The 14,787-nt window shown below is 42.8% G+C and overlaps 1 protein-coding gene and 1 non-coding gene across 2 annotated transcripts in view; both read left to right on the forward strand.

The window, feature by feature from the left end:
* Positions 1-1,809, forward strand: part of LOC120052232 (neuronal membrane glycoprotein M6-a-like) — an 83,610-nt gene extending 81,801 nt beyond the window's left edge. Inside the window, exon 8 of the mRNA XM_038999054.1 lies at positions 1,564-1,809. Within this exon, the coding sequence (XP_038854982.1) occupies positions 1,564-1,716 (153 nt within the window). The 3' untranslated portion in view covers positions 1,717-1,809. The remainder of the gene's footprint in view (positions 1-1,563) is intronic.
* Positions 1,810-6,546: 4,737 nt separating this feature from the next.
* On the forward strand, positions 6,547-6,623 carry trnag-ucc. Its single transcript has one exon. It is a non-coding gene; the product is annotated as a tRNA-Gly (tRNA).
* Positions 6,624-14,787: the final 8,164 nt, after the last annotated feature.

The raw sequence follows: 14,787 nt of genomic DNA on the forward strand, positions 1-14,787 counted from the left end.
ACCACAAAACATAAACAACGTCATACATTTCCAGTCCTTAGACCCATGATGTAATGTTTTAAATCTACAAAATAGGACATTGTTGCTGCGTTGTCTGAGGTCTATAAAAGACAAGAGAAAATGAAATGGTAATCAATTTGGGCGGGAGTGGCTCTTCACAACACAGAGTCTGTATCTGTGGCCCAACTGTGTGCTCTTTGGCCACCCAGTGGATGTCTATGGTAATACACAATGAGATGACTCACCTAAGTGTGTTCGTGTTAGTTCTCACCGAGAGCTAAGGTTTAGAAAATGGGTAAGAAATCAATTTGCGTAGACAATATTGATGTACCATCTTCTCGTCTAATGTTTTCTGTGATAAATGATCTTAGATCACTGTGAGATTGTATGAAGGAAGTACTGTCTGTATCTCCAACTTGGATCTATCTTGGTGAATCTGTTTATTCATGAGGAGTTTGGGTCATGTCGTTATATAACAAAAGAATAGAATAACTTCATTATCCCAAGCTTAGGGAATTCGTTAGGCATGTTCATCTTCACATCATCATTACAACACAATATCATCAATAGATAAATGCAATACATTGGACCAGAGGAGTGCAGGTGTTGTTCTTTATTTAATTACCTCATAACTACTTCTTCAGAACCTCTGCAGCAGATGCTCTGGTTAGCTGATCACTGACACCTCGCTGCCTCTCAGTGGAGAAAAGAGTTACTGCAGAAACACATCAGGGATATGCTCCTTAGGGAGGGCACTCAACGTAGTCGCTATCTGTTTCAGTCCGTCTTCTTCCATTTGGTGCCTAATGAACGCGACCCAGAGTCCAATAACTGCTTCTCTCCTTTTCTCTTTCTCTCTGGTCTGATGCGGACAGGCGTCAGCTGCCACGGTCCTTATCCGTAACAATGTCCTCCTGACGTCTCAGAGTCTGGGCAAATACTGCACCCGCTTCTGACGGGGGCCTATCGGTTGGCCCATCACCTTTACCCCTGACCTCAGTGGTCTCAGTGACATCACTGTACGCCGTCAGGAGCTGAGAGGAGCCGACCGCCTCGATATCAACATGGCCGAACTGAACTCTGAACCTAGGAGCTTAGGGGTCGCCCCCAAAGCATCGCCAGCTCTGTCATCGGTCACGTCACATGATTCTGTTGTTATTCACTAAAATATGCTTTGCTGGCACCACTGATTATAATAACCAAGCCCCTCTGGTTGCTATCGATAGGTATGTTGATAACCGGGCTCTCCTGTCACGCCCCGTTCACCTGACTAGCACAAATGCTGACACAGCCGTAACAGACACAGAGCTCACTAAAGAATAAGGTTGATCAACTAATCCATCCCTTAAATTTTGGTTGGTTTTGGTTTTAAACCAGTGAAGGCACAGTGCCACTAAAAGATCTGCTTTGGGTTTTTGGTTATAGCTTTGTCTAATTATCTAACTAATTCTCTTTCAGCCTAATTAATTAATCAATAAACTCTCCCCTGAGGTATAGGCTTGGTCGAGCGGTTAACAATCCTCCCACTAACATCCCTGTAACCCATGTGTCCCTCTAATACAGGTCCACTACCTAATGGTACTGTCCGCTAACTGGGCCTACGTGAAGGACGCGTGTCGGATGCAGAAGTACGAGGACATCAAGTCCAAGGAGGAGCAGGAGCTCCACGACATCCACTCCACTCGCTCTAAAGAGCGTCTCAATGCCTACACCTAAAGCACACGTCCGTCCCGTCCCCCTATCCTTCCCTCCCTCTCCAACACACACACACACACACGTCCATGACACACACGCAGCAGAACACACACAGCAACCACACGAGCTATTCAATGTCTGGTGTTTATGTTCGTAGGGGCACAAGTGTAAGGGGGGTTTGTGGTGTTGTGTTGTGGGTGGTTTCGACTTCACTAAGCGTACGGGCGTGATGAGACAAGTCGTTCCTGCGGGATATCGTGTGTCTTCTCTGACGAACCCTTCTTTCCTGTATTGAGATTTCCTTTCTGTTTCTCCTCCTCTTACTCCTCCCTTTCCTCTACCCTTTCTTCTTCTTATACCCGACCCCTTTCCCTCGTTCACCTCTTCTACCTCTTCCCCTCTTTTTTTTTCCATTTGCATTTTGTATATCAGTAGTAGCACATCTTTTTACAATGTGTCATTGCTTTTTACCGTATTGTTCTATATCTCGACGTCGAGTACTTCCATTTATTTATGTTTGGTTTTAGGAGGGGTCGGGCTGGGGGCTGTTGAGTTTTTATCGCTTTTTAATTCACATTTCCGTGTAATATATTTATACGTTCCTAAACGCTCGTCATCCAACGGAGCTCCAATCCTACATAGGTCTTAACATCCATTTTATTTCAACATATCCACTTAACAAGACCAAAATGTGACCGAACTTGTATAATTTACAGGTAAATTACAGCATAAATAAGCTTCCGAAACAGTAAGCATCACCGGTATAAAAACTATGTACAGAATCTTTTTTCAGAAAATTCTTTGTTGGTTGGGAGTGCCAGGGATTTTCAAACAAACAAAAAGTACCTTAAAGTGACTTTTTACATATTGCTATAACTGTAGCTTGGCCTGTCAGAAATGTATGCTAGCTTTGTTGAGTAGCCTAGTCATTCAAAGTGAAAACACTGATTGTCTGTCAATAATAATAGTGTTCTGAAACTGTGAAAAGAAAACAGTTGTTTGAGTGGCAAGTCAGCGGAGGGATGAAGATGATGATGATGATATGTAGTATAAGGAGGAAGAAGAGGCTTGTGGGAATGACATGACGTAGAAATTCATCTGATAAAATGGCCTTTCAGGATTTTGCCGTGGGGGAAACTCTGTAGAAAACCACTTTTCTCATCCATCGCAAGCCATAACTCACATGCAAATAACATTTTACAGGTTTTATTTTTATGTTTTAATCTTCAACTTTTTAAATGCAAGTTATCAGAAGAAAAAATATGAGATGTTTTTTTGTCAGTATTCTGCTCTGTATATATATCTACAGTATATAAATATATACATATATGTGAGACACTTCAATTTCAGGTCATTCATTTCATTGGTCAAAGTTTGGTGATATTCTTGTGAACGTCCATTTCAGAGATACCAGTGAAATAAATATGGTAACAAAATCTAGACGGCAAGCGGATGAACAAGCTTTAGGCCTGAAACGGTCGTATTGCTACAAGTGACAAAAGTTGAATATCACATTGAGAGATAACTTAACCGTCTGCAGGGTTGGGTTCAATTCCATTTATGTCCTGTCCATTCAGGAAATTGACTGAAATTCTTGCAGAATTTACTGAATTGAAAAAAAACTGACCCAAACCCTGACTGTCTGTGAAGCTATACTAAAAAACATGAAATGTCTATAAAACAACTAAAACTATATTACTTGAGTATGGACCAAACTCTGTGTTAACTCATTCTACTACTCTAGTTCTGCAGTACGGCGTTTCATCATTCCGTTGCTAACAAAAAAGAACAAAAATGTCTTGGTGCACTTATTCAACCATCGTGAGCTCTTTCTTGGTGTTACGTGCGTTTGGATTTGAAGCTGAATCTCTGTACTGTAGTCATGCAGCGTTTGGTTATTAACCAAGAAAAAAATGACTTGTATTATCTAGTTAAAAAAGAACCGTGAATCTAGTTGTTATTTGTGGCATGGTTATGCATTCAGTGGTAATAGTTTTTAACTGATTCCAAATGTTTTTAAAAATCCTCTCTCTTTATCATTTTCATTTCTCATTTTTACCCTTGGACTGTCTGAGTCAACTGATTTCTTATATGTGCAGTATTGCGGTTCCTACGCTAACAGTATTATGCTAAGTAAACAAATAGCCTATTAGGTTGTAGTGAATGATTTTGTTTCCCTTCCTCCTTTAGTTTGTCATATTCATTTTTGAAAGCCATGTCTTATAAAACAGATACTACTTGTTATGATGTTGCGTATTCACTTCTTCAGTATAAACCTGACAATGCTTTCCGCTTTCTCCTCCCATATTAGTCTTTTGTACTTTCACTAAGAATGCTTTGTAGCAGGCTGTACGATTCTTCATAATCTGTTTTGTACATACATGTGCCAACGGCTTAAACAGTGGCTTTTTTTTAACTGTAGGAACAAACTTGCTTGCGTTAAATAAAATACACTTGTGTACTTGTTAATAATTAAACCCCGAGTCCATTTCTTTATTTATGTATTTATGTCAAAGCTGTATATGTATATACCTGTATACCCACTGGGCACACACGTCATTTCAACGTCGAGTTTTGATTTACCTGAATTCAATGTGAAATCAACAAAAAACGTTACCATGTCATTGGATTTAGGTTTAGAGTTGGGTGAAAAAAGAGTAAATTCCCTTACGTTGATGACTTTTTGCGAATCCAATCAGTTTTCCACGTTGATTCAACATCATACCATATCTTTTTTTTATTACGTGGAAACAACATTGATTCAACCAGATCTTGCCCAGTGGGAATGTACATGCCAACAAGGATTCCGCTTATACACACCTCTGGTACTGTGCATGGAATGGAAATGGATTTACATTATTAGCGTAAGAAGAAAGTGGACCTTGCATAATGATGATGATGTTATAGCTCTTGCAAAGATCTTTCTGAACCCATTTATGCAATGCAGATGTGTTTGAAGACTGTCCAAAACACACATCACATAAGGCATTTTCCATCCATCCACACATATAAAATGGCCTTACTATACCCCGACTATACCAGATAGCTTGGCTTGAAGAAGAGTGCATGATATCATATCACAAACATTCGCCGGCCTGGGGAAACATTATGCATGCTCTCTCTATACTGGCTAACCTTTACCCGTGGCATTTAAATAGCATATTACATTTGTGGATACAGTGTACCAAATGAAAATGTGTTCAGCAAACTCTCACTAACCCCGGTGAACTTCTCGTCCTTAGCAGATAGACTGGAGCCCTTGGGCCAATCAAAGACAGCCAGAGTCTGACCTAAGGTAGTGTGAGAAGAGAAACAAGCCTCGATCAGATATAGACTAGAGCAGCTTAGATGACATTCACCATATCACAGAAAGGCTAGACCGAGGGTGCGTCTGAAATGGCACCCTATTCCCTATACAGTGCAGTACTTTTCACTAGGGCTCTAGTCAAAAATAGTGCACTAGGGAATAGGGTGCCATTTTGGGATCATTGCAGTGTATACTAGAGGATCACATCCTTTGAATCAGGCAGACATATGTGACATGTAACGTACATGTGTGTATCTTATCCCCTCATTTGCACACATGACTTCAGCACATTTAACAGTTTGCCTCATTGGTGGGGTTGAAGGTATCCGTGTTTAATAGGTCTTAAAGGGGAGTGAAGGTATCCGTGTTTAATAGGTCTTAAAGGGGAGTGAAGGTATCCGTGTTTAATAGGTCTTAAAGGGGAGTGAAGGTATCCGTGTTTAATAGGTCTTAAAGGGGAGTGAAGGTATCCATGTTTAATAGGTCTTAAAGCGGAGTGAAGGTATCCATGTTTAATAGGTCTTAAAGCGGAGTGAAGGTATCCATGTTTAATAGGTCTTAAAGCAGAGTGAAGGTATCCATGTTTAATAGGTCTTAAAGCGGAGTGAAGGTATCCATGTTTAATAGGTCTTAAAGCGGAGTGAAGGTATCCATGTTTAATAGGTCTTAAAGCGGAGTGAAGGTATCCATGTTTAGTAGGTCTTAAAGCGGAGTGAAGGTATCATGTTCTGTATGTCTTAAAGGGGAGTGAAGGTATCCGTGTTTAATAGGTCTACAATGCTGCTGGGTTTTTCACGCTCAGCAGTTTCCTGTGTGTATCAAGAATGGTCCACCACCCAAAGGACATCCAGCCAACTTCACACAACTGTGTGAAGCATTGGAGTCAACATGGGCCAGCATCCCTGTGGAACGCTCTCGACACATTGTAGAGGCCATGCACCGACGAATTGAGGCTGTTCTGAGGGCAACGTTGTGTGGTTGCCAGTTTGAATCTTGGGTCTGTCAGTTCGCTGAAGTGAGCTAGCAACTGATATCAAATCCTAGATGCCTGCATTTGTGCTCTTGAGCAAAGCACTTAACCCCCCACAACAACTGCTCTTCTCTCATTGATCGAGACAGGTGTGTGTCATCATGATATGCAGCACTTTGGGGTGGACCCACCTGTCTCAATCAATTAGAGAAGATTACAAAAAGACAAGATGGCGGCATACACGTTGTTGAGTTGCTTCATGTAGGGAATTTATATTTTATTTTAATAACGGAGCATTTTCTAAATTCAAACGGACCCCTGCAACTGGACACGGACATTTTGAGACTCTAGTTTCCACAAATTGAGGACAAAGATAGTATCGCCAATACCAGCTTAGTTGAAAAATCTCTGCTGACTTCTTGTATAGGCAAACATGTTACTCCCAGTATAATGGTTACCCCAAAAATTGGTTAAATCACATTATCTGGTGTTACAATCTGTAGCTAGCTGGTGAGGAAACTAATATGAACAATACCTCTACTGAACAATACCTTGGGGAACCTTGGGGAACCTCGGTCCCGTGTGGCTCAGTTGGTAGAGCATGGCGCTTCCAACGCCAGGGTTGTGGGTTCATTCCCCACGGGGGGACCAGGATGAATATGTATGAACTTTCCAATTTGTAAGTTGCTCTGGATAAGAGCGTCTGCTAAATGACTTAAATTTAAATGGAACCAAGGGACTAGATCACAGACTGAAGACTGCAGAGACTCAAGTTAGTTCCCCCAGTTTATAATGTATAACTTTTATTGTTGTCTTCTTTGGAAACTTGGTTTTCAGTGTTGTCTTATGTTTGCGAGTAAAAATAACAACATCTAGTTGATGGTTGTTTTGTAGATGACAGAAAGTGTGTGCAATACTGGTTCTAGCCAGTTGGTGGCAGTGACAGCCTGTGTAAGACTTCACTTCTCTGAACAATGAAAGCTCATCTCAACTGTCGATGAACAATTGATCTGGGCAGCTCTGGCGAAGCACCAAAAGACACGCTTCCAAACCCACTCTATCACTACTGACAGTGATGCATTGAAACCTAACAAAACTATTCAGGAAATGAATGGAAGACTAAGCCATCCTTTTATTGCATGAATTATGAGCGTGAGCTTTCATTGGCCGGTTTTGGAGCAGGAGCTTGTGTGTGTGTGTGTGTGTGTGTGTGTGTGTGTGTGTGTGTGTGTGTGTGTGTGTGTGTGTGTGTGTGTGTGTGTGTGTGTGTGTGTGTGTGTGTGTGTGTGTGTGTGTGTGTGTGTGTGTGTGTGTGTGTGTGTGTGTGTGTGTGTGTGTTCAGTGCCACTCTTCAGTGCTACTGTTAACCCAAACATCCCAAAAGTTCAGCTTCATTCCTGAGTGATTAAGAATAGCACCCGGCCTCAACATGTATACTCTTCTGCCCCGCTGACCTCAGTAACAATCCTAACCAGCCCCAGAAACGCAGGTAGGAAGGTAAAAGAGTAGAAAATAGGATGCTTTTCTTCTTCATCTTCAGTTCTTCCATAGTCATCATTTGTGTTGCTGTTGAATGTAAAGTAGCTTCCACAGCTGGCTGGTAGCATGTACTAGTTAGGCTTTTGACTGCATTACCGTGCTGAGTTTGTTGTGTTTTGACAGGTGTGCCATCTTGTTTCACACTAGAGTGATGAAATTATAGAGAGCTCCATAATGACTGGAGTTTGATGTCAAAGGGTGGTTTAAGGACAAGCATAGTACTGCTATGCTTTTCTCCCCCGTGGTGTCTGTCTATGTGTTGGGTCACTTTGAAAACTAAAGGGTTGGTAAAGTGCTTACTAGTGTTCATGTTCAATACACTGGAGAGGGAGTGTGGGCACTTACATTGAGGTTTGCGGGGACACAGATCTCTGTTCAGCTGGAAAGCATCGTGAACATAGCTGAAGTTGGTGCTGCCTCTAGTCTGAGGTGCTGTCACCTACCAAAAACAGGCTGAACTGGCAATCATAACAAATAAGAAAATGTGAAGGAATGTAGAAGACAAAAAAAAAATATCCTCAAAGGTCATCAGCAGCGACAAGAAGACTCAGAGACATCAAACTTTTAGAATGGCCTGAGACAGACATCCCTGTGTGCCAATGAAGCATTTTTATAGTGTACAGTATGTCTCTATGGCCTCAATAGCCTCTACCTTTGCCTAAGGGTTCCATTCAATTGCTAGTCAGTGTGACAGAACAGTGTCTCTGCTGACGGCCAGAAGTGCCTGGTCCCAAAATAGAAAATATTAAGTAGACAAGCCCCCTATATAGTGCACTACTTTGAACCAGGGCCGTCTTGTCAAAAGTGGTGCACTATACAGGGAATAGGGTGCCATTTCAGATGCAATCTTTGAGTGATGAAAGTTCATTACTTAGCTCAGGGCCAGAAGTGTCTGGTCTCTGGTTTACATTCTTCAGGCTCCCTATCAGTCAGTCAGTGAGTGATGATAGTCACTCAGGGGCTAAGTATTGTATTGTGTTCACTGCTGAGTAAAGACACGACCTTGAGGAAGTGTAGGGAGAGAAAAACAACATTGATTTTGTCACGTGTGCTTGCTTCCAGCAGCCGATGTCGACTTAACACCGGAGCTTAATACAAAGCGTATCCCTATGGTAAAGTGTGTCTCAGTGAAGCAGCGGAGCAGCAGTACCCAGGCAGAGCAGATATAATCCACTCTGCTGTCAACTCCAATCGCCAATTCCCTTCTGTATATGCAGGCATAAACACAAAGGCAACACACACACTCTTACAGACACCAGCACACACACACACACACACACACACACACACACACACACACACACACACACACACACACACACACACACACACACACACACACACACACACACACACACACACACACACACACACACACACACACACACACACACACACACACACACACGACACAGACCCACCGCCAAGTTGTCAGCCTGCACTTGGTCTGTTATGATAAAAGCATCACACGGGACTGATTCGCACGCCTCATCCCCTTATCTCACTCCCCGTGTCATGAATTATGCAGAGGTGGCTTTATCTCCATAATATCATAAACAGATTCTAAAGCCTCTCTCTACGCCTCTCCTCCTCTCTGCTCCCTCACTCCACTGTGATTCACTTCTCCATTTCGAGTGGATGAGGAGATGATTACATTGGAATTAAGACGCAGTTGTACACACACACACATACACAACTACTTGTGTGTGCATACACACGCAGTAAAACACACACACACACATATAATCACACAGCAGACACACACGTGTAGCAAACAAAAAACACAGATATACTCTTGAGGAACACAAGCGGCCGTGAGATTTGCCCTTGGCTTCGCTGCCGGCTCCAGAATTCTAAATGAAACTGTTGGAGAGTTGCAGGAGAATTCTATAGCTACCTTCCTTCTATGTACAGGAGGATAATAGAGCCCGGTGACAGAGAAGAACTCAGTCTGAGAGAGAGAGTTGATCGCCACTGTAGACACCAATTAGTTACCTCGCTTTTTTAGTGCACTACATTTAGTGCACTACATTTGACCAGGGCCCATAAGGATCCTAAAATCATGGGACTCCCTAAATCTATCTCAGATCATTACCAATCCCACGAGGTATCAAATAAAATCAAATGATATTCGTCACATGCTTCGTAAACAACAGGTGTACACTGCGTTCTTACAGGCCCTTCCCAACAATGCAGAGAGAAAGAAAATAGAGAAAATATAGAAAAGTAAAACACGTAATAATACAAGTAATAATAAATACACAATGAGTAGCGATTGCTCTATACACGGGGTACCAGTACTGAATCGATGTGCAGGTGTATGAGGTATTTGAGGTAGATATGTATGTGCATAACTAGGAATAAAGTGACAAATAATAAATAGTAGCAGCAGCGTATGTGATGAGTCAAAAAAAGTTTGCGCAAAAAGGGTAAATGCAGATAGTTAAATATTTATCCAAATAGCTACCTGGACTAACTATTTTGCAGTTTTATGGCTTGGGAGTAGAAGCTTTTCAGGGTACTGTTGGTTCCAGACTTGGTGCGTCGGTAATGCTTGCCATGTGTAGCAGAGGGAACCGTCTATGACTTGGGTGGCTGGAGTCTTAGACAATTTTTAATTGACCTCCTCCCTATAGACTGTCTCATCCTCGTCTGTGATCAGGCCTACCACCGTTGTGTCGGCAGAGTTGTGCGAGGCCACGCAGTCGTGGATGTACAGGAGGAGACTAAGCACGCACCCCTGAGGGACCCCCATGTTGAGGGTCAGCATGACAGATGTGTTGTTGCCTACCCTTACCACCTGGGGGCGGCCCATCAGGATGTCCAGGATACAGTTGCAGAGGGAGGTGTTCATTCCCAGGGTCCTTAGCTTAGTGATGAGCTTGGAGGGCACTATGGTGTTCAATGCTGAGCTGTAGTCAATGAACAATATAATCTCATAGGTGTTCCTCTGGTCCAGGTGGGAAAGGGCAGTGTGGAGTGCAATGGAGATTGCGTCATCTGTGGATCTGTTGGGGCGGTATGTGAATTGGAGTGGGTCCAGTGTGTCTGGGTGATGGTGTGAGCCATGACCAGCCTTTCAAAGCATTTCATTGCTACAGATGTGAGTGTTATGGAACAATAGTCATTTAGACAGGTTACTTTGACGTTCTTGGGCACAGGGACTATGATGGTCTGCTTGAAACATGTAGGTATTACTGACTGGGTCAGTGAGAGGTTGAAAATGTTGGTTAAGACACTTGCCAGCTGGTCAGTACATGCCCTGGTAATCCGTCTGGACCTGCAGCCTTGTGAATGTTAACCTGTTTAAAGGTCTTACTCATATCGGCTACGGAGAGCGTTATCACACAGTTGTCTGGAACAGCTGGTGCTCTCATGCATGATTCAGTTTTGCTTGCTTCAAAGTGAGAATCGAATGCATTTAGCTCATCTGGTAGGCTCTTGTCACTAGGCAGCTCGCGGCTGGGTTTCCCTTTGTAATCCATGATAGTTTGCCAGCCCTGCCACATCCGACGAGCTTCAGAGCTGGTGCAGTAGGATTCGATCTTAGTCTTGTGTTGATGCTTTGTCTGGTTTGATGGTTCGTCGGAAAGCATAGGGGGATTTCTTATAAGCACCCAGATTCGTGTCCCACTCCTTAAATGTGGCAGCTCTAGCCTTTTTCTCAGCACAGATGTTGCCTGTAATCCATGGCTGTAACGGTTCTCGTGGGCTGAAGGAAGAGTGGACCAAGGTGCAGCGTTTAAAGTGTTCATGATTTAATAAAAATAAAAAAAATCGAACAAAAACAACAACAGGAGAACGAAAGCGAAACAGTTCTGTCTGATGCAGACACAAAACAGAAAACACCTACCCACAAAACACAGGTGGGAAAAAGCTACCTAAGTATGGTTCTCAAACAGAGACAACGATAGACAGCTGCCTCTGATTGAGAACCACACCCGGCCAAACACATAGAAATAGAAAACATAGAACAAAAACATAGAATGCCCACCCCAACTCACGCCCTGACCAACCAAAATAGAGACATAAAAAGGATCTCTAAGGTCAGGGCGTGACAATGGCTTCTGGTTGGGATATGTACGTATGGTCACTGTGGGGATTACGTCATCGATGCACTTATTAATGAAGCTGGTGACTGATGTGGTAAACTCCTCAATGCCATCGGATGATTCCCAGAACATATTCCAGTCTGTGCTAGCAAACCTGTAGCTTAGTAGCCACTTCATCGGACCACTTCCGTGTTGAGAGTGTCACTGGTACTTCCTGTTTGAGTTTTTGCTTGTAAGCAGGAATCAAGTGGATATAGTTATGGTCAGATTTGCCAAATGGAGGGTGAGGGAGAGTAAAGGTGATGTATAGCTTTTTGGGCTGTAGTTATTAGGGTAAGACGGATTTCAGTTTCCCTGCGTTAAAATCACTGGCCACTAGGAGTGCCGCCTCTGGATGAGCATTTTCTTGTCCAGTCTTCGTGCCAGCATCGGTTTGTGGTGGTAAATAGACGGCTACGAAAAATATAGGTAAATAGTATGATCTAAAGCTTCTCATGAGGTATTCTAACTCAGGCGAGCAGCTGTTGTTAACAAAGAGACACTCACCTCCCCCCTTGAGCTTACCCATCTCTGCCGTTCTGTACTGCCGATGCATAGAAAATCTTGCGAGATGTATATTATGTCCTTGTTCAGTCACGACTCAGAGTAACATAGGATATGTAAAGTTCTTCAGGTCCCGTTGATAGGATAGTCTCAAACAGAGCTTTTCCAGTTTGTACTTCAATAATTGTACATTTGCCAATAAAACGGAGGATAGAAGCCGTTTATGAACTCATCAGGGTGCCCGCACGTTGACCTCTCTTAAGCCACCTTTTTCTTTTATTAGGGATTAGGGCATGGTCCGGGGTGAGCAGTATGTTCTGCGCCTCCAACTTGATGAAGTAGAAATGTTAATCAAAAACCAGGTTAGTTATCATTCTTTTCAGTAGTAGGAAGATGGCGGAAACATGATGTAACAAAAAATATTGAAAAAAAAACAACAACAAAAAATCTGAATTGGCTATCCATTGCAGGTATGACCCCAAACACCCAGAAAAGGCTACTCTCCTTGCTGTTATCCTCACAAATAATCCTGACAGGTATCAGTCTGGTGTTTTCTGTAATGACCTTAGTGATCACTGTTTAAAGGCTTGTGTTTGTAATGCTCAGTTAAACAACCTGTCCTTATTTATTATAGCTGAAAACCTTTAATGAGCAAACCTTCCTTCATGACCTGCAAATAGTCTGGGTAGCCATTTGATTAGCTGTTCAGGAGTCTTATGGCTTGGAGGTAGAAGCTGTTAAGAAGCCTTTTGGACCTAGACTAATCACCACTTCATTAAGTCAAGAATCCTATTTGACTTAGCCATGCCTCCTTGCCCGTCCAACACTTCTTCATCTCCCAGACTTTCTAATTCGACTAGCCCTGATGCTCCTCCCTCTTTTTCCCCTGCCGCCCTACACAGCTTCTCCCTGCAGTCTGAGGTGCTAAAGGAGCTCCTTAAGCTTGACCCCAAAAAAACATCTGGGTCAGATGGTTTAGATCCTTTCTTCTTAAAGGTTGAAGCCCTTATCATCGCCGAGCCTATCTCTCACCTTTTTAACCTGTCTATCCTCTCTGGGGAGGTTCCCAATGCTTGGAAGGCAGCCACATTGCGTCGTTTATTTAAAGGGGGAGATCAAGCTAATGCTCTCTGTTATAGGCCAATTTCTATCTTGCCCTGCTTATCAATTGTTGGGAAAACTTGTCAATAATCAACTGACTGGCATTCTTGATGTCTATAGTATTCTCTCTGGTACGCAATCTGGTTTCCGCTTTGGTTATGGATGTGTCACTACAACCTTAAGGTCCTAAATTATGTCACCTCTGCCATTGACTCTAAGCAGTCTTCTGCTGTTATTTTTATTGACTTGGCCAAAGCTTTTGATACGGGTAGACCATTCCATTCTTGTGGGTCGGCTAAGGACTATTGGTGTCTCTGAGGGTCTTTGGCCTGGTTTGCTAACTACCTCTCTCATCTGTCTCACCTATCTGCTGTCTCAGCCACTGCCTGTCACCAAGGAAGTACCCCAAGACTCAATCCTAGACCCCACGATCTTCTCAATTTACATCAACAGCAAAGTTCAGGCTCTAGGAATCACTCTCATCCACTTATATGCAGATGATACAGTCATACTTGTGTGTTGAACACTCTACAACAGAGTTTTTTTAGTGCCCAGCAAGCGTTCTGTGCCCTCAATCTTGTTCTGAACACCTCCAAAACTAAGGTCATGTGATTCGGTGTGATGACTACCTCTGAGGGTTTAGAGCTTGAGTTAGTCTCCTCATACAAGTACTTGGGAGTATGGATAGACCGTACACTGTCCGTCTCTCAGCACATATCCAAGCTGCAGGCAAAGGTTAAATCTAGACTTGGTTTCCTCACTCTGATTCAGAGGACCATCCTACCCATACTAGATTACAGAGAGGTAATTTATACATTAGTAGGTAAGGGGGCTCTCGAGAGGCAGATTTGCCACCGATGCTCCTTATAGGACACATCACTGCACTCTATACTCCTCTGTAAACTGGCCATCTCTGTATACCCGACGCAAGACCCACTGGTTGATGCGTATTTATAAAACCGTCTTAGGCCTCACTCCTCCCTATCTGAGATACCTACTGCAACCCTCATCCTTCACATACAGCACCCGTTCTGCCAGTCACATTCTGTTAAAAATCCCCAAAGCACCCACTTCCCTTGGTCACTCCTCTTTTCAGTTCACTGCAGCTAGCAACTGGAACAAGCTGCAAAAAAACACTCAAACTGGACAGTTTTATTTCTGTCTCCAAACTCAAAGACTCAGTCGTGGACACTTAATGACACTTGTGGCTTGTTCGTGTGATGTGTTTTTTTGCGCAATTTTTTCATTTGTGCTGTTGTCTGTGCCTAACAATGTTTTTGCTGCTGCCATGTTGTACTTCTGCCATGTTGTGTTGCTACCATGATGTGGTGTTGTCATGTTGTGTTGCTACCATGGTGTGTTGTTGTCATGTTGTGTTGCTACCATGATGTGGTGTTGTCATGTTGTGTTGCTACCATGTTTGATTTTATTCATTAGGATCCCCATTAGCCGACGCCAATGGTGACAGCTAGTCTTACTGGAGTCTACATATAATGAAAAATACATTACAGACAAAAGACTTTACAATTTACATACATTTAAAAACATTCATAAGTAGTTTGTGTGTGCATCTATCAGTT

This window comes from Salvelinus namaycush, chromosome 8 (genome assembly GCF_016432855.1).
Source record: "Salvelinus namaycush isolate Seneca chromosome 8, SaNama_1.0, whole genome shotgun sequence".
Classification (NCBI taxonomy): domain Eukaryota; kingdom Metazoa; phylum Chordata; class Actinopteri; order Salmoniformes; family Salmonidae; genus Salvelinus; species Salvelinus namaycush.